This window comes from Pygocentrus nattereri, chromosome 8 (assembly GCF_015220715.1).
Source record: "Pygocentrus nattereri isolate fPygNat1 chromosome 8, fPygNat1.pri, whole genome shotgun sequence".
In the NCBI taxonomy this organism is placed as follows: Eukaryota; Metazoa; Chordata; class Actinopteri; order Characiformes; family Serrasalmidae; genus Pygocentrus; species Pygocentrus nattereri.
This window is the reverse complement of record NC_051218.1, coordinates 19802501-19826267: the sequence shown is the minus strand read 5'-3', so window position 1 is coordinate 19826267 and position 23767 is coordinate 19802501. Positions and strand designations below refer to the sequence as shown.

General features: G+C 36.5%; 1 protein-coding gene across 3 annotated transcripts; it reads right to left on the bottom strand.

Moving 5' to 3' along the window:
* Positions 1 to 156: 156 nt before the first annotated feature.
* Positions 157 to 21896, bottom strand: adgrg4a (adhesion G protein-coupled receptor G4a). 3 transcript variants are annotated; one of them, XM_037540315.1, is made up of 28 exons: positions 21764 to 21896; positions 21234 to 21291; positions 20798 to 20919; positions 19957 to 20583; positions 18347 to 18444; positions 18192 to 18250; positions 17916 to 17970; positions 17790 to 17821; positions 17540 to 17691; positions 16421 to 16453; positions 16216 to 16301; positions 16063 to 16130; positions 15394 to 15429; positions 15141 to 15289; positions 13925 to 14051; positions 13091 to 13200; positions 12067 to 12271; positions 11660 to 11825; positions 9785 to 9937; positions 9087 to 9206; positions 8117 to 8162; positions 7918 to 8021; positions 6876 to 6997; positions 6221 to 6489; positions 4865 to 4961; positions 4485 to 4765; positions 2967 to 3068; positions 158 to 2827 (listed from the first exon to the last, which is right to left on the bottom strand). In XM_037540315.1, exons 3-28 carry the CDS (start codon positions 20868 to 20870, stop codon positions 2679 to 2681), a joined length of 3519 nt encoding a protein of 1172 aa, XP_037396212.1. In that variant the 5' UTR covers positions 20871 to 20919; positions 21234 to 21291; positions 21764 to 21896; the 3' UTR covers positions 158 to 2678. The 3 variants fall into 3 exon arrangements, with proteins under 3 accessions (XP_037396213.1, XP_037396212.1, XP_037396211.1); XM_037540316.1 differs by lacking the exon at positions 21234 to 21291 and having other exon boundaries at positions 157 to 2827; positions 7987 to 8021; XM_037540314.1 differs by lacking the exon at positions 21234 to 21291.
* Positions 21897 to 23767: the final 1871 nt, after the last annotated feature.

Here is a 23767-nt window from a genome sequence, read left to right as displayed (position 1 = left end):
ACCATGTCATAAATCTACCACCATTCTTCCCAGTGGTACTTTTCTGCATGACTATCTTTGCAAAACTCACTTCTAGTGTTTGTTGCCAAAATTTTGGTCTCACCTGACCATAGAAAACAGTCCCTCTGAAAGTTCCAGTAACGCCTGGCAAACTGCAGGAGCTTATTTGTTGGTCTTTGACGGCAGGGGCCTCCTTCTGGCAACCCCCCCATACAACTTGTGGTTATATTGTTTGACTGCAGTTTGGCAGACTTTGTAACCTCAAGACCTAACTAATGTCTGCAATTCCCCATCTGTGATCCTTGGAGATTCCTTGTCCACTCATACCATCCTCCTCACTGTGCGTGGGGTCAGTATGGACATCCATCCTCTTCCCAGCAGATTCTTAACATCTCCAGATGCTTTAAGCTTTTAATTAATGCCCTAATAATGCAAATGAGCATTTTTAACTGTTTAGCTATTTTCTTGTTTCCATTTCCTGATGTGTGCAGCTCAGCAACCTTTTGTCACACAACATTGCTGTTTTCTCTTGTCTTTTTCATAACGATTGATGAGGGAATCTGGCGTGTGTTTCATGTCATGTATATTCCCCAATGGATCAGGGAGTCATGGCTGACCATTCAAGTGTAAAATAAACTATGAATGCAAATGTACTCCAGTTAGAAGATTAAAGATTATAGATTGTAGATTCAAGAATTTCTAAGTGTGCCAATAATTGTAGCACAAATAGATTTCAGAAAAAGATTTATTTCCTAACAAGATTTAGGAGCAGTCCATCCATCCATCCATCCATTTTCTAAGCCTGGGAGCAGTATATTATTTAAATAGGGTTAGGGTTAGGAAAATGTAGGAATAGGTAGGAAAGTAGGAAAATGCCACAATATTCAAAAGTACTGAGGTTTTTTCATCTATATTGGTCTACCTTCACATAACAGCCCTTTCCCAGCTTTTATACATCACTGTCTGGTACATTACCCTAACAGGAGTGGCAACTGATAAATACACAAGTTTGATAACTTTAGTATTTTTACTTTCAAGCAACTAATCACCCCAAAATATATGATCAATGACTGATCCTTAAACTTTGTTTAGTTAGTTCTCTGTTTTGTACAGATGATAATTTAGCTAGCTGGCTACCAAGTTGACTAACTTCAGTGAACATTAATATTAGCCATACTGTTGGGATCATATTCAAAATGGAAATATATTTTTCAAAAATAAATTAGATTTCTCTGTCTCAACATTTGATTTGTTGTCCTTGTACTATTTTCAATGAAATATAGGGTTTAAATGATTTGCACATCATTGCATTTTGTTTTTATTTACACTTTGCACAGCGTCCCAACTTTTTTGGAATCCAAAGGCTCATTTAAGGAGACTTCATAGCCAAGCTTCTAAGCCCTGTAAAAAACTTATTCCCAAGCTTGGACACATGGGTAAAACACAAATTTTGATTGGTTATGCCACACTCATCATCTGGGCTGACTGGGATGCAGAAAGTACCTTATAAGGTTAGTACACCATTTTCAAGAAGAAACAGACTCTACAGTGCTTGATTTAAAAAAATAAAATCACTCCAGCAACAATAAGCAGCACTAAATGGTGAATATATGCATAAAACTCCAATTCAACAAAAATGTCAAATAATACCATGTAATTCTAAGCTCATATTAGATTGTTTAGATCTTTAATGTATCATAGTAATAATAATCACAATTAGTTATGCAGCTGAGCAGTCACATTCACCGTATGAACTAGTGTGTGCGCAGTGTAGTGATTTTTTTCTGGCATTGCTGCTTAATGTGAGACACAAGATATTTTCAAATGCCATTTTGGTTTAGATCAAATTTCTAAAAGATTGTGATTGTTTAAATGGCAGCTGATGCCAGCCCACCATAAATACTGTATTTACTGTTTATGTACTGAAAAATTCTTTATGGCATACATACATCTGTGTTATGTTTTACCGTGACCACTGGAAAGACGTTAACAGCACTGACACACTGACAGTCTTTACTGTACTTATTCTTCATTACCTGGAAGGCACTTAACAAAATGCTAAATGTAAATGACAGCCTGCCCAAATGCTGCATGATGCAGAGTACTGCCTGTAAGTACCAGTTTAGACTAACAAAATAATTTAAAGAGGAAAAGACAAAAGTACATAATGAATCATCCCTTTCTGGAATAATCATAGTTTCCTTTTTGAGCTCATTCCAGTTGTTTTAGGTGAGCAGAGATATTGAGACCAGTTTAAGCAACAGTTCATTCAAAAATCAAATGTACATAATTTCCTCTTCCCTGGATGTAGACAATTAGCCATATTTTGTGTCTGTGTAACTAGTAAGTAACAAAGGCTTATGGTAACCAATTAGCATCACATAAACTGCATGCTTAAATCATCACTCACTTCCTTCAAGCCACATTGTCAATTCATCTCAAATAGACTTGTTTGTGTGGTTTCTAACACTGTGTCAGATAATGTTATCTATGAAGATGTATCAGATGTACAGGAGTATGTCACATAGCTGAAAACAGTGGTAGTGGCCATCTGGAGACTTGAATTCTGTTTGTGCGTTGCTTTTTTGTGTACATTTGATTTTTAACTGGACTATTGCTGCGAGGTAATTCTTATTCATGCAGTGCCCCAAAGTCTTAAAAACTGTTCTCTAGGCCAGTCACCCAGCACCATTGTCTCTTTCCTTTGCTTTGTCTCCTCCATTCCCAGAGGAGTCTGAGATCTTCCGTTCGCTTGTGGTTTCTGACGGCGTGTGAACCAGTTTTCCACTCTTAGCTCTTCCCCCCACTGTTACTGAGCCACTCCAGGCTAGGATTAAAGGTCAGATAGCAATTTTCATTAATTCAACCTGATATGCTTTTAAAGGGTCTGTGCATCATGATCCTGCTTAAGTAATGTGACACATAACTTTTGTATAATTAATATCTCACTGTGCTCTTGACCTCACCTGAGTAGTCAGTGAGTTTGAATTTTCCACAGCAGAGGTGAATCCTCCATTGCTTACGGACGTTGTCTTTCATGAGACAGTGGAACAGGAAGATAAAAAACCCTGAAACAGGAAAACTCTGTAAATCACATACATAACACGCAGAATAATGACTTATATATTTATATATTTCTAGGTGTAAAGGTAGTAATATTCATAGTCATTCCAAGAATCTTTCAAATACACTGAAAAGCTGCAATACTGTACATTTGTATGCAAAAATTTGGTAGCCCCCTGGGCAAATGACATGTTTTATTGTACTAGTATAGGGCTAAGAAGCACAGCTTTTATGGACTCCTGTCAATCTGAATCCTTTGTGCACATGTGTGACCATGAAGAAAGTTTAAGACAAATAAAATAAACTACTACATGCTGCTTAAAAAGCCAGGAAAATAGAACAGTAAAATATATGTTTTTTAGTGTTTCTCCAGAGGGTGTTAATTAAATGCAGGGTTTGAAAGGCACCTGCTTTAAGCAGGCTGAACAGTTATTAGTTTGCAGGATAGCATGCTAATAAACATGTTATGTTTTACTTGCCAGCTCACATTAACAGTATTTTCTCCATAAAATTTCACCTATCTACTCCTTTTTGATTATGTGACCAAGTGGCCTTCATAGTACAGTGCTACAGAGAGTGCAGTCAACGTTCTCTAGCGTTCTAGCTTTTGGAACCCAGTTAATATTTATAAAAGTGTCCAGACACTCTTTTTAACTCATAGATTCAGTATATTTTGCACATTTTGCTGACACAGGTGTTACAGTATTTTTAAGAGAAAAAAGTCATGGTGCTCAATAGGCAGTGTGCAAAACTTGTGTCTTTATTAGTTTCTGAGGTGCAGAAACAAATAAATATATATTATATACTAAATATTAAAGTTTGAAAGATCTGAAGTGCTTCAGGATGTATAAATTTGCTTCAGTGCACACAATGTATATTGATTTCAGCGTTTGGTAGTTAAATACACCCTGGATGTTATGCATTTTATGCAAATTTTAGCCCCAGACAATAAAATATAAGCCTAGTATTTTGCACATTATCTTTTGAAATAATAACATTATTATATGAAAAAAAGCAAATCTGGGATGGGAACATTTTCTCAAATTTTGTTATCCTGAATTTACCCTCAAATTATTTATCATGCACTTTGGAGTGATAAAAGACCATCAAACGCTTTTGGGTTTTGAGTTAGATCATCATTTTTAGGCCTGATCTAAACTGCCAGCATTAGTATTTCAATATATTATGATCTCAACATAGTTACTGTGGCTGAATGGAATCAGCAGCAAATCCCAGCATCAACATCTCAATGTCTAGGGGAAAGCATTCCAAGAAGGTTGCAGTTAAAAGGGGACACACTTCCAATACCCTTCATTTCAGAAGTAACAGGACAAACTGGTGTCTGGATACTTCTGGGCACGTAGTGTATCTCTGACTCAGGATTCTTTGCCTCTGATCTATCTGCAGCAAAGTTGTCTTACCCTGCAGACTGTTGAGGGCAGAGAAGAGGTAGAGGAGGGGCACTTGGGCAGGACCCCAGGCAAAAAAGGCCAGTATCCAGGTGAGGCCCAGCAGGAAAGTGAGGCTGGCCACCACACGCAGGTCATGTAGCATCCCTCTGTTCATGCCCGCCGCTTTACTGAGATGCAAACCACGGATTTGGGCCAACACCAAGCCGAACACACAGATGTTAGAGAGCAAGATCAGAACCACAAACGCCACCACTGTCACAAAAAATGCTGTGTCATTCTGAACCCAGCAACTGCAGAAAACACAAGAAGAGGGGACAGCAATGGTTTAGTGATTCTGTCTGATGCAAGCATTCACTAGGAAGATTGAACTACCTAAAACAGACACTTACAAAGGTGAAGTACTGTTGACTGTCATTACGGACGCAGCACTGCCATAGCAGTCTTTATCTGCAGCAAGAACTATGCTAACAATCATCAGAGGTAAACCTGAAAAAGACATTTCAGACATTAATACCACAAAGCAGTCACCATTTTCAATCACTTTTAACATCAGCTGTACTTTCAGAAATACCCTGCATCCTATTTTGTGTTTTTCAACATTACATGCATTATAGATGAACTGATAATTAGCTGATAAGTTGAATCAGGAATGTTAGAGCAGGGAAAACACCTAACTTCACACTCAGGCCTACATAAGTTTTTTTTTTTCATAAGTTATCAAATCATTCCAAGTAGCTCCCTTATAACAAGCTTGAAGAAGATTAACTGATGGACAAGCCAGGAGTTTAAGGACAAGTTCTGTGAAACAACTTGTGCTCTGTCTTAGATTACAAGTACTGAACTCTAATTAACAACTACAAAATTTGTCCCTCATTTCATTCAGTTACTTTGCAAAAGTAGTTCACCCTTCAGGTATTTCATTTCTGGTCAACATGGCAAGCAAGTTATTTATTTTCTGTATCGGGTTAAACATATATTTAACAGAAAATTACACTAAAGCTTCAACAACCAGCTATTATATCTTTTTCTTTCAGTGTTCAGTGTGTTTAGTTTGCCTTTATTACAGCTTCAATTTTCAAGAGACTTGCTTTCAGTTTTTCCAAGAATTTTTTCCTACATCTTCCAAAGTTCAGAGCTGGTTGCATGCTCCGCTTTTCCAGACTCATTCATTGATGCTGAGATTTGGGCTCTGGGTTGTTCTGAGAACAGCCCCCCCCACACACACACACATTTTCCAAGCTACTTCTGGGGTGCTGGAACCTATCCCAGCCACCACCGGGCGGATCTGAGAACACCAGCAGCTCCTTTTGTCATTTTCTTAATAATAGCTCTAATAATAGCTACACAATCTTTTAAGACTCATAGTGTTGAGTTGTATTCACACAGTGGAAGGATGGACAGAAACATCAGTGTTTTTTTATATCTGAGGCAAGAGTGGAGCTAAATTGAAAGAGCTAAAACCTCAAAGATGAAAGTGCTGTTTATCTGATGGTGGCAGTTTTGGTGGTCTACCAGGTTTTGTACAGTGGTTTCGAGTCTCATTTTCTCTGTATCTTTAATATTTTTTTTAAACCCTGGTTTGGAAAAATTTTTCACTTATTTTTCCTTTGACTTTCTCCATCCCACTGAAGGTGGATTATGTGGATTATGGATTTAATGGCTGTTTTGACTGAAGCTCAGTTAAATAAAGAATAGTCTTAGATTTTTGCCCAGTACCCTTGTTAACTACATATTACATGTCTCACCCCATCCAAGTAGGCAGAATTTAAGGATGTAAGAGGGCACGTAGACATTAAAGACTTTGACAAAGGCCAGGTACATATTTATCGCCTCTAGTCCCATCCAGGTGAATGAGGCCAGTAAGAAGTAGTGGAGAATGGCAGCCACAGCAATGCAGAGGCCATCGTTGTTGAATTCAGCAAGCCATGAGTTTAACAGGAAGCACATATTCAAACCCAACAAAGCCCCAGAGAGGTTCATGAGGATTTTAGATGGGTAATCACCACGCAGCTTTCTATAAAAGGAGAGGACAAAGCAGAAGAGATTGCATGGAATTACGGAGTCTGAACTACGACTGAACCATATGGACAAAACACTAGTACTGCAATTATACTGCAACATATTGAGATTGGGGTATGCCTTGCAATATATTTAAAACACAATAGTGAATCATTAATGTTATATACTCATCTGGAGCTGTGGTTGGTCAAAATGACCACAGCACATAGCATTAAACACTGTGATTGTGTAATGTGGTTTGAGGTCTTTTTTACATACTGCAGCCATCTAGAATATTCCTAACATACTGATAATGATTAACCAATGACATATTGAAAGCCCAATTTGTACATTATCTACTATCTTATACTGCATGGTGATAATTCATGACTGTGAACTCACCCAAAGGCGATGTAAGTCAGCAAAGTGATGCCTAGAAACACAGATGATATGCCACAGCCCAGGTATGTAATGATCGTCAGAATCATGTCATCTTTGGGGTTTATTGGCGTTTTGGAGACATCCTGAAAGATAAGATTGAGGGCTTACGTATTATGTAAGACATTCCAGAAGGCATGATAGGATATTGAACATATTGCTGCCACAACAAAACATTGTATCTCTAATTTGGTCAGTACAAGCTACTTAGTTTCGGGAGAAAGTAGGGCTCTTATCAACATTAAAATGCCTGGTAGACCATCGAACTGTCACTATCAGATAAACAGTACTTGAAGCTTCCATCTTTGAGATATAGAAAATCAAATTTCACTCTTGCTTCAGATATAAAAAAAATCCACCTCCATGGTGAGAAGACAAGTCAGTGGTCTGAAAATGATTTGAAAAGATGTGTAGCTGTTAAGCCATCACTGAGAAAAAGAAATGCAAAAATGGACAAAATTTTCAAATCAAACAAAGAAGCTGCTGGTGTTCTCAGAACAATGGGCTGTCCACCCCAGCGTCCAGAACTCAACATCACTGACTGTGTTTGAGATTATGTGGATCGTAGTTAACACAAAATGCAACAAACTTTAAAGATTGAACTTGAGAAGTGTGGAAAAACACCCCCGCAGTTTTCTGAAAATAATGGAAGCTGTAATAAAGGCAATGGTTGGATACACTAAATACTGAAAATGTTATTTTGGTTTTAATTTTCAGTTAAATAAATGGGTTTTTTTTTTTCAGTTTCTTTCCTGCTGATGGAAAATGAATAACTTGTACTTAGTGGCTGTTTTGAATGAAAATTAAATAAATGAACTGTGGACTTTTGCACGGTACTCTACATTAATGTAATCTCATTTAAATCTAAGTAATGTTGGACAATTCCAAAATTATTGGTCCATTCTTCTAAGAACTATTCACACAATATCAGGAGTTATTATCTTTAATTTGACGCTTTATTACATGTTACAATATGACAATATATTACAGTATTCATACTGTTTACCAGGAGCACTCCAAAATGCGTGAGATGAAAGCAGATGCAGGATGTATGAGTGAAATTGGTATGTTTAACCTGGCATCCGTTATCATCCCATCCACCTTTTCCATCTGTCACAAAGACAAATGCACAAACATTGACACTTACTGAAATGTACTACACACAGATGTCAACCTTGTACAGGACATTATAAAATTAAGCTTACTGTTCTTCTCCAAGTCCCAGTACACACACTGGACCGTGCTGTAGTCCTGAAAGACAGACAATTCAGTAAAGCACTGTTCTTTTACACCTGTGATGACTAGTTAACTGATCTAACTGAAATAACTAACTGATCTATTTGATGCTTTACTGCAAGACAGTATTCAGCTGACAGAAAGCAGAGGCAGTGATGGGGAAAATGCACTGACTTGTTGCTGCCCATACAGTCATTGCTGCCATTCAAAGGGGAATTCCAGAGATTTTTACAGAATGCATGCAGTATGAATTGGTGCATCATACAGAAACATGCTTTTCAATGGTAGTGAAAAGGACTAGGAGTCATGCTGCCAACAACACATTTATAACCATTTTATTTACTATCCAAAGCCACCAGTGAATCTACACTTGTCTTATGATTTGTTACATATAATGTTCATAACGGTACAATAGAGGTAAATCCAGAAAAAGTATTCTTAGTAACCTATTTTCCTTCATGGACCTCTCTGCCACTGATGGATTTGGAAAAATATGGTTTGAAGTAATCTATACTCATAAAACATTATAAAACAATGTCTCATGCATTGAGCAGTGTATTGATTTTGAGCACCATTTTGTGTAATCACTTTAGGAGGCGTTAAACACTTTGGACGTCTGGTTCCTATCACCACCACTGTGAACTTTAAGTGTCTATAGAAGGGACCATTTCACATCAAACCACTCTAAGTTACTTAGTTTACATCTTAATGATTTAATTATATATATATATATATATATATATATATATATATATATATTTTTTTTATTTTTTTTTTTTTTTTTTTTTATTCAGTGGAATTGTCCTTTAAATGAAACCTTATTGAAAGGATCACTACAACCTGCTGGCAATATTAATTATTACACTTTCCCCTGTTTCATGGATGTTCACTTGCTTTGTTTGTTGGGATGCAAATGATAAGACCCAACTGGTTCCTTACCTCTTTGGGCTGAAGATGAAGGAGAGTGACAACGACTGGATCCTTTAAGTCATTTACAGTAGCATTGGTTACACTGGCAGACAGAACATAGGAATTCAGTGCCAGGCTGCTACTAGGGTCCTATAATCAAAATCAGAATCACTTTATTTTGCCAAGTATGTTAAATATATTTCTCTTGGTGAGTGCAGACATGTATGACATGCAATACACTGAACAGACCACACAAGCACACAGACTGCTAACAAGTATTTAACTAAGGGAATAGTACAATATAAAACCATAAATAAGTAAATAATAGTATATATAGAATAAAGAGTAATAAAGAATCATGGAGAGGAGCTATGAATGTGAATATGTGCATATGCAGGTAAGAATGTCTATATGTATGCAGATCTGTGTAGAAATATGCCATACATACTAGAGAATATTACAAAAATATATGAACATTGTAAAAACATAGCATCTGTACATAGTGCAGATAAGCATTATGTTTCAGAGGAGTTACTGTAATATGGTAAGGGAGGTTTGGTGGTTTTGGTTAAATGAAACATTCAAGGCTAATTTACTATAATACAAATAATACACTTAAAAGTATAACAGATATACATTAATACATTTTAAGACCATACTTTGTGTATGAGAGAACAAGCAGATTGAACTTTCACACAACACATGAGCATTCTGGAGGTGGCAGTTACCTCAAAGAGACTTTCTGTGCCATAAAAATGAAACTGAATGCGACTCATGTTTTGATTGTTTTGGGGGAAGAAGCTGTCCAGAGTGTGGGGTAAGGATATAGATGCCACTGAACCCCTGGGAGACGACTCTGCAAAAGCCTGGTTGAGAAATATCTGCAACAGACAGAACATTATGCTTGAGTCCAACACTGGGAGAACGTCCTACTTTGACTACTCATACATTGTATACTGAAATATTATAAACTGGTAGATTAGAGGTATCTATGGCTGTGATGAATATCTTTGGAGAGCAACAAGAATTTTTTTTAATGATAACTAATATACAGTGACTGTCTGTAATGATCTAAAGTAAGTTTTCTACCTTAGATTTGATCATCACTTTCAAATACGAAACACACACACACACAAACACACACACACACACACACACATGTTCTAAGCCACTTCTTCCTCAGGGTCGCGGGGGCAAATACGAAACATTCTGGACTTAATTTATTCCAACTTTATTCTCACCCTTAATGTTAAGTACTGTGTTTTATAGCTTTCTCAGTCATTAAGGAATCAACTCTGTTCATCTTTCTATACACATCTAGTCTTGTAGATTACTAGAATGTAGTAATCTTGTAGATTACTAGAATCTTATGAGAATTATTGTATACATGCATCTGCATCAAATTTGATTTTGGGTTAATCGTATGATGCACATTTGTCATGGTGAAGTTTATTATATCCCTATTAAATAAATTAACAAATACACAATGACTGATATCACATTATCCAGTGTCTACTTTAGGCATTAATGGCTCCCTAGCAATGTCAGGTGGTGCAACATACCAGCTATATATGCAGACTAAGTAAACCATTGAAATGGGTAATTTGGCCATAAAAAATTCAAAATGAAATAGTATAATTTTACATCTGAACATTTTAAAAGATGAGCATGCTGCAAAACCCACTGAAAAACTTTTTTCTTTAAATTCTGATTTCTTCAAATGCATGTAGCACAACAAAAAACAAGACTTTTATTCTGATTTATTTTTAAGAGGAGTGGGCAGTGTATTGCTTCATAGAGAAGACCCCTAAGTGATCTTAATGGTCAGTAGCCCTTTTACACATATTGAAATAATGTGTGTGTGTGTGTGTGTATGTGCGTGTTTGTGTGTGTGTGTGTGTGTGTGTGTGTGTGTGTGTGTGTGTGTGTGTGTGTGTGTGTGTGTGTGTGTGTGTGTGCGCGTATGTGAGACCAGGAACATTTGGGTAGAGGCACCACTGGTAGGTCTGAAAGCCGTTGGAAGTTAAGGTGGTTGTAGAATGTTGTTAAGTATTGATCATGTTTTTTTGTATTCGTGAGATTTGTTTTTGAGAGATGCTGAGACTTTTTCCATTGCTATGTGTTCCATTAGAAGGTTTTTCTATTGATCGATGGTGATCTTTTTTCTTGTTTTCCAGTTTGATAGTCTTTTTAGCGATGGTTAGCGCCACCAAAAGAGTTCTGTTTTCTTCCTTGTTTAGATGGACTGATGATGTGTAAAAAATATAAACTCTATCCTTCACAAAAATATATAGGTGTCCAAGTACAAAAACACTTTTTCAATAGTAGTAAATAGGTTTTAATGAAGTGATGATTCTGTTTTAAAATAAAAATGATAATAAAGCAATTAAGCAAACATCAGTACATTGAATCATTATATCTCAGAAAACTGTAACTAAAAGTAAATAATGTTAAAATTTAAAATGATTTTAGTGTTGCTTTAAATTAACAGTTTAAATGATTTTATAATGTCTCCAGGATAACACTCCACACTTTTCTACCGTTTCAATAGTGTTCTTGATCATTTGCAGTGTTTGGTCAGTGGTGACTTGAGGATGTCTCACCTCAGGAGATAGGCCTGTCTGGAAGGAGGACACTCCAAACGTAAGTCCCTGGAACTCCTCAGTCTCCACGTTGATTAGCTGCAGTGCAAGCGAAGGAACAGTGGTGTTGTGACAAAATCCAGAGAAATCTATCCTGTTTCCCACCCTTTCTGTGATAGAAAGGATTCTGAACCATACAAAAGAAGGGATCAGACAGAGAGAAGAGTTCAGATGCAATGTGATGGCACCACATATTTTTGATACTTTATAATGTATATGTGTCAACTCCAGTAAATCCTTTTCAGGGAGCATTGTAGGCTCTAAAGCTTTTAAATCTTTTAAATTCCCCATAGATACTGTCAATACTGCCATTCAGTTATACTGCTTCCTTACAAAGAATTACACAGAACAGCTTCTGTTATACTCACTTGTTTGTGGTTTGGGCAAGAAAGGATGTGGAATCTAAGACATTTGAAACCACACTAATGATGCTGTCAGCCAGCTGAGAGGTCATGATGCCAACTTCAGTGACCTCAGACAGTTTCTTCAACACAGTGTTCAGCTGGGACAAATTCAAATCTGTCTCGTTACGCAGCAGGTTCTCAATCATGCCCAAAACATCTGCTGAATTGTCTAGAGGAGAAATAGTACAGAGGCATGTTCAGAGTCCTTACATTGGAAAAAGTGAATATAAAAAAGTAGGCAAAGAAGTAAAGAGATGTACGTAACGGCTAAGAGGATAATCCAGTCTGTCGGCACTATTCAACAAAATCAAAGGCTTCTAGCTATGGCTTACAAAAAAAAGATTTCAAATGATAAACAATGTCTTATAGCAATGTTGTGTTAGGTAGCTATGCTAACTTTTCATGTTAGAGTTTTACATAGTTAGTTTGACTTTAAACAAGACTGTAAAATGTTAACATTATGGTTAAAATATTCTATGTATAGATAAATATTAACACTCCCACACATGCCATCATTTGCACTGTTAAGGATAAAGTCTTTGTCTAAAAGATGCTGGGGTTTCCTCAGCATTGAGATGATTAGCTTCAGTGTTAGTTTTAGCATTAGCCCATAGAAGGGGCAGCTTTTTTTTTTTTTTTTTAGCTCAAACCTCTTATTAGATATGAAAACCTATTTCTGACCACAGGACAACTGTTGGCAGATGTTCCTTGGGGAAGGGCCATTCTCAACACTGCAGCAATATTGATATGATATTGATATGGCAGTGTTGATATGGTGCTAGTATGAGTGTAGCAGACATCAGTGTCACTTCTAGATTGGGAGTGGCCCACCACCCAAAACATATCCTGCCAAGAGCAGCTCTGTGGGCAGAAAGCAACACTGATGTAGAGGTGGCGCATGGCTAACTCAGGTTGTGTGTAGTATAACATTTCGTAAGCAATCATTTGAAAATGTTACCACATACGCAATATGATATGAAGCACTTACTTGGCATAACTGTGATCCCTTCCAAATCATCAATATCAATCATGACCTTCTCACATCTTGATATATCTGGGGGATCCCAAATCACTCCATCAGTGCTACCATCCAGCTTACTGAGGAAAACAAGGAAATTAATTCATTTTAACATATAAAAAAACTTTGTCATTAAAACAAGGCTGTATGTAGACACTGAGCATGTTTTTCCTAAAAACAGTTGACAGCTACTTTCCTTCTCAGTAGGTACAGTAGTCCAAGAGCAAAAATAATGAAAGCTGTGGTTAACAGCCAGCATCCTGCAATTTAAAAATGCTGACGCTCCATAAAATAAATTACCTTTATCTTACAGATATTAAATTTGTATTGTCATCTTTATCTGCCTGAGTATTAATAATCAAGTTATTTGAGATAATTCATGCGTTATATTTACAGATAATGGTTCAAGTGGGGGATATTGCTTGCTAAAATCATATAAAAAGGCTTATTAATCAGTCCAGCCAGCTGAAGACTGAGCGTATAGAGTGTGTGCTGTGTGACGCAAAGACAAATGGAAAAAGGGAGTGTTACCCGAGGGGCTTGTCGTTCTCTGGCTTAGCATCTTTTTGGAAACAAAATATATCTACACCATAGAATGTCAATTAAAGTAGTAAAGAAATGACTGGTATTATGTGATATTAGCTATAACTTTATGATAACTTGACAGTCAGTACAATAAAAGTGTAAATGAATTGTATTTTTGAGTTAGGAGCACTGGGCATTGTGTTCACTCATCTGAATAAAAACTAAAGTAAAACCCTGCTGTTAGCTTCAGTGATAGATGTGATGGTATAAATAGCTTACCAGAGTCTTGTGGCACTGTCATGACCCTTCTCACACTTCATTTCATATGTGTCCTGGGCTGGTATGGAGGGCCATGTGTACAGGCCATAAACCGTTTGAGTGGTATCCTCTGGACAAAACCCAGGCTCTGTACAAATAAACAGCAATCTTAAAATCTATATGTTAGCATGGACAGCTGGCTTTTACAACGTCAAATAATTTACTGCTATCTATTTATACTGCAGTCACTAGAAGAGATATATCTTACTATTGCAATATATCAGACCATTTTTTTTACTGAAATACGGTAAAATAGTTTGTTCCTGTATCGTATGTCATATGCAAAATATAAAAGCTTTGTCCCCGGCACGGTACCAGCTCTCAACAAACCACACCACTGAAACAGAGAAAGTAGAATGCTTGTGAAGGGATACAGGATACACAATACAGTCAAGTACAAATACTATACAGAGAACACACTTCTATACGTTTTAAGACACAAGTAGCATTTCTTTATTTAAAATTTGGCCTATACAAAGTTTGTGTTTTTATTTTCCAATATGTTAAACTCCGTAAACTCTATTTATATGCACACACAAGCATACGCACACACACACACACATACACACAAACACACACACACACACACACACACACACACACACACACACACACATCCACCGGCCTCCTTATATCTACTTCTCCTTATATCTACTATACTCCTCCCTATATCTACTCTCTTTGTCCATTTTATGAGTTCCACTAACCATCTAGGTGCACTTTGTAGTTCTACAATTAATACTACATACTGTAGTTCTCTGCATGCTTTTACCCTGTTCTACAATGATCAGGACCCCCCACAAGACCACCACAGAACAGCTGTTATTTGGGTGGTGGATCATTCTTAATACTGCAGTGACACTGACTTGATGGTGATGTGTCAGTGTGTGTTGTGCAAGTGGATCAGACACATCAGTGCTACTGGAGCAACACCACCACATCACTGTTACTGCAGTGCTAAGAATGATCCGTCATCCCAATAATATCTGGTCATCAGTGATCCTGTCACTCGGGTGGAGTGTGACTTTAACCAGTGCACAACAACAAATAGGCTACACTCTGGGTTGGTGGATCTCATAAAGAGGCCATAGTAAGTAAAAGGTAGATGTTTGTAATAATGTGGACAGTGTGTAAATTCTAGCATACATGGGTAATATTTACAGTACATAAGTCATACCTATGTGTAAGATGCTGATTTGATTGGCTGAGACATTAATTGCGATGGAACTGTTGGAAAATCCTTTTGTTAAGAGGTCAAAAATGAGCGTCCTCGTTTCATTAACATTCACTGGAGCAAAGGCCTGGACGTGGAAGGTGCAGCCATATCTGCAACACATGGAAACATCTCTTAGCTTACATTTCACTGATAAGTAAATTGAATTATCTGGACAATAGAGTAGTTCAGGTGTAACACTCCAAAAATAAAGTACCTGGAGTCTAGTGCTGATTTGCTTCTGCCATTTTGACTGGGTTGACATCCCCAAAGAAACACAAACAGAAGAGGTCATACACTATTCGACACTCATAGCAACTGAATGACTTCAAATCTCTTCAATATATGTAGTTCTTTTACATTTAAAACACTAGAATTCATATTCACATTGAATTTGGGGTCAACAAAAATCTCTTTCAACCAAAATAATCTTTATTTAATCTTTATTATAATATTCTTAATCCTTTCACACCTAACACTTTAAATGGCCAGGACCTGCAAACTTTTATTATACAATTTGCACTTTCAGAAAAAAGGAACAAAACTATGACTGGGCAATGCCCCTCTTGTCACTGTGGTGGTACCCTTAAACTTTAGTTAGAAAACATAATTGCATCATAATTCATTGAATCTCTAGGCTTTTTATTGTGTTGTTCTGATTTAAAATATTGGTTATGAAAAGGTGCAAAAGCATAGTTTTCACCTGGGAAAAAAAACATATTTATGGACCACATTTGGACCTTAAATCCAACTTCGTACCTTTGAAGGTATATTTACATTGTTTGTTTTCTTTGTACTCCATGTAGTTACTGAATAATATCCCTTAGGATGTTACAAGCTATAGACTGTAATAGATTGACCTGGTTACAATTTACAGGCCACTTACTTAGGATTTGTTGTAAGCTTAAAATTTAGAACTGTCATCCGGTGGCCTCCGCCTAATGTTTGCTGAAGCTACAGAGCAAGAGAAAGAATGACAGTGAGAAGAGGCGTCCATCTATAACGATTTTTATGTGTATGTGTGAGTGTATTCATTCACCCAGTGTTGAAGAGTCTGTGCTGCGCTCTCCACAGAGCCATTCATAGTAAGGTTCATATAAACTCTGTAAAAAGTGTCTGAAAAATCTGAGAGGGAAAAATTATTATTATGAGTTAAGCAACCATCTTCTAATCCTTTTCCAAAGAATGACACTTTTACATCTATTAATGCAACAATGAGAAAAGTAGTTAAAGGTTGCACTAACCTGTATAGTTTGGATCGTTTTCAGGAATGATTGCTGCAACAGAAAGAAAGAATTTATTTTCCATTTTACCATATTTTACCATGTTTCCATAGTTTAAACCTTCTTTCTTTCTTTCTCTTTTTCTTCCTTCCTTCCTTTTGTTCTTTCTTTCTATCTGCCTTTCTTTCTGTCTTTCTTTCTTTGTTGCTTGCATATAGTGTCCGATGAAAAACAATTATCTCCAAAATAGTAACTTTACAGAAGAAGGCTAAAACATTCTTTATTTTCAGTGTAAGTTAATGGAAAATGTTTTGATTCTAAGCAATTTTGGAGCATAACTGTTGGTCCAATCACACAATGTAAAGGACAGCTGCAGAGCTCAAATGATGCAGAAAAGTAAAAATCACAAAAGAATAGAGATCCGTGGTTTTCATTGGACAGCAATGATACGTGTTAAGTGTGGTCAAGATCCATGTCTGACCACCTACAAATGTGGTTTGAGTGGGTTGATCGTAAACCAAACAGACCGTGTTCTGACTGTGTTTATACATGGCTTTTCATATGGTCAAGTACAATCCAAATGCAATCCGATCACCAAAAACATCGCTGCTGTCTCCAAAATGGTAACTTTACAGGAGAAAGAAAAAAACCTACTTTACTTTCAATGTAAGTCAATGGAACCAGAATTTTTCACAAGTAATTTTTCCTTCATGAAATTTACACACAATATTAAAGCCTAATGTGCATTTTCAAATTATGTCAAAAACAGAAAATCGACAAAAATGGAGATACAAGGTTTTGTTCTGACAACAGCGATATGTTGATTCAAAGTGTAAACAAGCCTTAAGATGTGCTCTACCAGGTCTTACGTGATTATTAGTGCCATTTTCTCTATAACTCCTGTTTTGCAAGTGGATTATCTTCTGTCAATCTCCTAAGAAATATATCCTGAAAAAGCAATAACTTTTGCTTCACTGCAAAGTAAATAAATGAAGGGTGCTCTTTGGCTTTTACACAATACTGTATATAATAAGACATCAGCTTCATCAGATGGTCCTATAACTACTGAATTTGAGGTGCTCTGAGCACATTAATAGTTCAGGTTTCTCACACATTCTTTCTGTTCGTGTTCACACATACCAACTGGAAGGATGTTGAGAGAAGCTGGATCTGTCTGTAGGACAGTGTGGTCACTGTGGTTGTAGGTGTGTATTAACAATGTCCACAGTTCATCCTGAGTCTCATCTATTGTGGCATGAGGGCTCACTGTCACATACACCACGCAGCTGAACCTTTTAACACATCAGTAACACATTCCATTTATGTAAGAAATGAGTATCAATTCAATTCTATTTGCATATTATGGATGTGTATCAACTGAGACATTTACCATTCTTCTTTGGATGACGCATTTCTGGCCTCCTACAAAAAAGCATAACATCTTGAGTTGGTTGTGGCCAAAATTGCTGTATACCTGTATATCTGATTACATATCTATTTAATAATGTGCGCACACCTTCATTTCAGCATTTTCATGATCACACAGAGCACAGTTTGTTTGGTACTTCTGGCTGATTTGAAACATAAATAAACAGAAAGCATGTCAGAGTCTGTTATATCATGTGTGGTTGTTGAACAACTAAATCATGCAGGTATATATGAAAAGTAGAGTCTTTGCACGAAACAGTGTGCATCAATAAGACAAATCAAACCACTCAATTTAATTCAAATATTTCAACATGCATTACCTGAAATGATGCACAAAACATTTAATACATAGGGCTATAATTACCTTAGACTTGACAGGAACAATGAATTCACAAGCGTATTCTGAGGCAAAATGGTCTCCAGCTAAAACATGAGGAAAGGAAAAGGCCATTGTTCACAACACCCCTAATATTGGATATGGTGTTATGAGAAAGTAAATATTGATCCAATATCTCTTACCCATTTCAGCACAATCGCCTTGGACTCATTCCCATTTAAGTCACCACTGGCCTTTTGAGTGATCGATAGCTTCATGTTTATTCGATACTTTGACCATTCTGAAAGAAGATGGAGAACATTTACTGAGAGGCAATAAGCAATTCCGAATGTTTTAGCATAAAGCAATAGTGGAAAACAAAAGTGTTAAAAGTATGTTGAATAGCTAAGAGGTTTAGCAGCTTATTTGAAGTGTCAGTTTTATCTGTACTTTTGTCTAATTATATAAAGAACAATATAGCATACACTCTCAGAAATCACATAAACAGGTCTATCTGAGATTACATAATAAATTGACACCAGGTTTAGTTATGTAGTTTACATGATGCATAATTGGTTACCATAAGCTTTCATTATTTGCTAGTTATATTGCCAGCGTAGCTTCAGTGTAAAATGAAAGAAGCAAACTTCACACACCAGACATGTCCTGTCTGATTGAATATATGTGGTAGTAGAAAATTGTGTAAATTAAGAAAGAAAAATAAAACAGAAGATGGTAGGTTTTTTCATTTTGTCACTTTCCCGAGACATGAGAATAAATGTGAGTTTCGGAAAGCTAGCATTTCTGTACCCATCTGTATTAACTGGCCAGCTAAAGGCAACAGATGTTTAAATGGCTGTGTGTGAAAATGTTTATTCTTTTTTACTGTGTTGTTATTGTAATTTATGTAGCTTGACTCATTTTCTCCTCTCCTGATGCCACCTAATTTTAGATCTCAGATTCATTTAGGATACACTTCTCGAAGAACTTGTGCTTCTATGACAGGGTGTGAGTGAAATATTAATATTTAAATATAATATTGCAGTGGATGGTTCTTTATTAAATAGACATATTTGCAAATGAGACATGTGAATGTGAAGAACCTTTTTAAAGTTTAATAGCCCCATTTAACTCCATTGCCTTTGTGGAATAAAAGAGTTGATGTAGTTTGTAAATATTATCACACTTTCAAAATGTACTTATCAAATCTTGCACGTATATCCGCTTATTCAGTTTACAGAGTTTGCAGCCCGGACTGCTTTTTGATTTAGGCACAATAAGCCGGTCAGAATGCATATTTCAGGCACATTAACAAAAACAGACAGTTTAATTCTGAGAGAAAATGAGAGCTTACAAAATGGTCATGTGAACAGAATTGTGACTGTTTTGGTACATAAAACCACTCAAATCACAGAGGAACAAAGGGGGAAACAATGAAAACACAAAACAGTTGGAAGATATGGGCCATTTAAAGAACCTCCATATAATGTAACGTTTCTATCAATTAAAAGGCCATTCCTAGAACTCTATGTTTAAGCCAAAAAACACTTTAGGAACCTTATTTCTTTAATGGTGTACAGTATATACACACCTAAAAAAGGTGGATCTTCACGAGTTCTATTTGAATGCAAATATGGTTCTTTGCATGGTTAAATAGTTTTCTATGATGGAAAACCTGTTGTGTGTGGTTCTTCACAGAACAGTTTAAAATAGTTCTATATAGTATCTAAAAGTGTTCCATTACTGTGACAAGTCATAGAACCTTTTTTGTTATTAGAACCCTTCTTGTTGAGAATATAGAGGTTTGACTTACCACACTTTAGCCTATTGTCTGTTATAGGTGAGCAGCCTTGGTACTCCCAGTCATTCTTGCTCCAGGTCACAACATTTCCACTCACACACTTCCATTCTGCGAGCTGCTGGGGGTTTAGCTCTTGTTGCCACATACGGAACATTGTTATTTCCCCCATGAAGTTGGTCCCTGTTTCGAAGTTCATAATGCCACCAACAAAGCTGTGGGACACCCCCAGGGTGAGTGTACCATTTGGAGCCAGAGTACTGGGTGCTAAGTCGTTAAGCTTAGAACTTAGGCCAACTGAGCCATTGACAATCAACTGGAAGCGTCTGGTGTGGTTCGACCATGTCAAGCAAACGGTATGCCAGTTTTGAAGAGGCAAGTCATACGCAACTGTCCATTCATTTCCAAAAAGCCAAGCCTTCAAATTGCCACCCTTTCCAGCCAAGCCTAGCTCGATACCAAGCTCTCCAGGTTTCTTGTATATGAAGGCAGTCCAGGCTGAGGTGGTAATCTGTCTCCAGAGGTCAACACACACACTCAGTTCCTCTAAAGGTGGCACTGTGCAGGTCTTGCTCAGCCGCCAGTAACATGAACGGCCTAGAAAGGCCACTTTCTGTCCCCAGAGACTAGGATTGGTGGAAGCTGAGGGTTATGATGTACAAGAATTAAAACATTAGCTCATGAAAACAAGATTTGATCATTAGGATTTTGCTTTTGATCTTGCTTTATCATCTTTAAATGACTGCAGGCTACACAGTATTCAAGCATTTTAAAGTTCAAAGAACAGTATTTAATATATTAAAATATTACATATAATATATTACTGGATCTGTATTGTGTACTTCTGTGACCTTACCTGAACACAAGAGACAGCTCCCAAATATCCATATGTACACAATGACTGATAGGCATGCGCTAATTTTGCCCATAATTGTAGTCTTTTACTTTAATACAACTGGCTGGATATTACTTACTACACTGTAAAAGAACAGATATGTATTTACATGCAGCATGCCATAAACACATCATTTATTGTCTTTTACTATTCATATTACACATCACATTTTATTCAGATTTTAAATGTATAGTTAGATAATTAACAAAAAATACTTATATTTTGTAAACATGACAATTGAATTACTCTTAACTTAGGGTTAGAGCCAATTTGTAGGTTTGTCCATTATTTGCTGTTTAAATCAAAAAAGGTGAACAATTGATATCACTGTTGTCAGATCAAAGCCTTGTATCTTCAAAATGGTAACTTTACAGGAGAAGGAAAAAACATACTTTACCTTTATTATAAGCCAGACCTATTTCCAAGACATTTTGGGCCATTTCTTTTGATCCAATCTTCATGAAATGTACATACAATGTAAAGGGCAACAGGTATTTTCAAAAAGTAAAAAATATAAAAATGGAGACATGAGGTTTTGTTCATACAACAACAATATAATTCTTTTCAACAGGAGATAATACACAGCGATATGGCATTAAGAACACAAAGAAAACATTACTCCACAAGCTATTATCACTCAGTGATATCGTTGCTGTCCAAAGAAAAACATGTATTTCCATTTTTGTGTATTTTGATTCTTCTCCATCATTTGAGCACAGCAGTTGCCCTGTACATTGTGTGAAAATAATTATGATTGGACCAATGAAAATGCTCCAAAGTGACTTGGAATAAAATATCTTTACATTAATATACTTTAAAAGTAAAGGATGTTTCTTTTCTCATTTTAGAGATAAAAGTTTTTTGCCAGACATTAACTATATAATGATAGAATTATTGCAATTACAAATACACAGTAATGTTACTTACTGAGTTACAACATCTTTGTATATTACACATCGACGGAAGCAATATCAACAGAAGAAATCAAATCACATCCATCCAGCACAATCTAGAAATCCATGTTGGCTGAATCCATAAGTCTGGGTCCGTGCTGTGATCTCTGGTATGAGGGCAGTGCATAGGGCAGAGTAAGTGCTGGACCTTTAATTACTGCAGCCAAAAGCCACTCCCACACTCTCCTACACAGTTATTCATTAAACATAGAGAAAAAAATAAGCTTAATAGCCAGTATCAGTGAAGTGATTTATCCTACCTTAACAGAAATCTGCATAGCCTGTAGATACAATGGATGTGTTTGTTGAAGATGGTTCATGTTCTGTAATAGAGTCATTATGATTGTAGTGCAAAATGAAAATGTTTACAGTGTGGACTCGAAATCAGCTACAGCTTGTTAGGCATACTGTGAGATTCCATTTGCATAACTCATGCATGTGAGACAAGACGCACCTTGTCTGAACAAAGGTTATGATAAGCAACAAAAAACCTGTGGTTGTAAAACTGTATACCACACATACAGCACTGCAAAGTCTTAAACAGCCACCATAATGGTTTAAAATGATTTATGTCAGCAGTAAATGTGTTGCAGTCTGTAAAGAAACATTAAGTAACAATATATTTATTTAATATAAACATATAGAGTAAACATAGATATAATAAAGCATAATCATTTCTTGTTTTCTAAAAAGATAATGATATCTTGATCACGAAAAAGCTCTAAGAACATACATTTGGTTCCTGACTGTTCACTGCACTTCAGTCATTGCCCGGATTATTTGAATTTCAGTAACATCACAGCTGATTTATAATAACTATATATAACTAGAAATACGGAGCTGAGTGGTTAAGCTAACACACTGCCACACATCAAATCACAATGTTCTGTTTATTTGTATTGTAGTGTGTTCTAGAATTGTTTTGGTCTGTTAGTTTTAGGTTGTGTGTTCTGCAGCATTAACTGCATTTGATTTATTTTGCTACTTGCCCCAGCAGTGTGTGCAGGAGTGGTGGAGAGAAAGACAGATATGTGAGCTAGGAGAGAATGAGTTGTTAGAGAGAGAAAAGCTTCCCTTGTGCATGGTGTGGCTGTGCACGGTCAACAACAACTGGAAAATAAAGCACCTCCACTTGTGCGAAAGCAGTGCCTTTTTTAATAACGCTGAGAACTACAATATACCAATGTTAGTTTGTTTTGTTTTTTCAAGCAAATGCATGCTTACTGGCCAACGAAACAGCTTTATATACATTTTTGCACAGTGTATATGTTCTGTAGTACGGTGGTCCAGGTTAGAGACTGTATGCATTATAAACTAGAAAGATAACTTACAAAAAAGTAAGAATTCTTCACAGTGGTGGTGATAGGAACCAAACATTTGAAGAGTTTAATGCCTGTAAAGCTCCCTAAAAGAAAATGATATGAACTGGTTATGTATACATTGCCTGATGGATTAAATGTTGTTTTGTGATAGTTTTCAGAAAAGGTTTTGGCCTGAAACCTTCCATTCATGGCGGTCAAAGGTACATGCATAGTGTTGTAGGGCCAATTAGTTCCAAATAAAGCCTTTTTTAAGACTTACCAAAAGTTTAGGTAACACTTTATTTGAAGAGGTCCTTTGTAGATGATTAATAAACTCCTAAAAGATTATCAGTAACACATTAGCACCGTATCAGTGATGTAGCAGTAGTGAAGCATCTGAATACACTGAAGTAAATAAAGTGTAGAAGTACTGTTTATATATCACTTACATTAAGTAGATGTATTGTTAATTTGTTACTACCATTACATAAAACCTAACCTTACCCAACCTCACCCAAAACCTAACCTTAATCCTGGGCCTAATCCTAACCCTAACCTTAACCTCAACCCTGAATCCAATGCTAACCTTCGTATGCATTTGACATGTTACTGAGAGTCTTTTGAGTGTTTGTTTCATCTAAAAGAACCACTCAAAATAGTGTGACGCTAATTTTCCT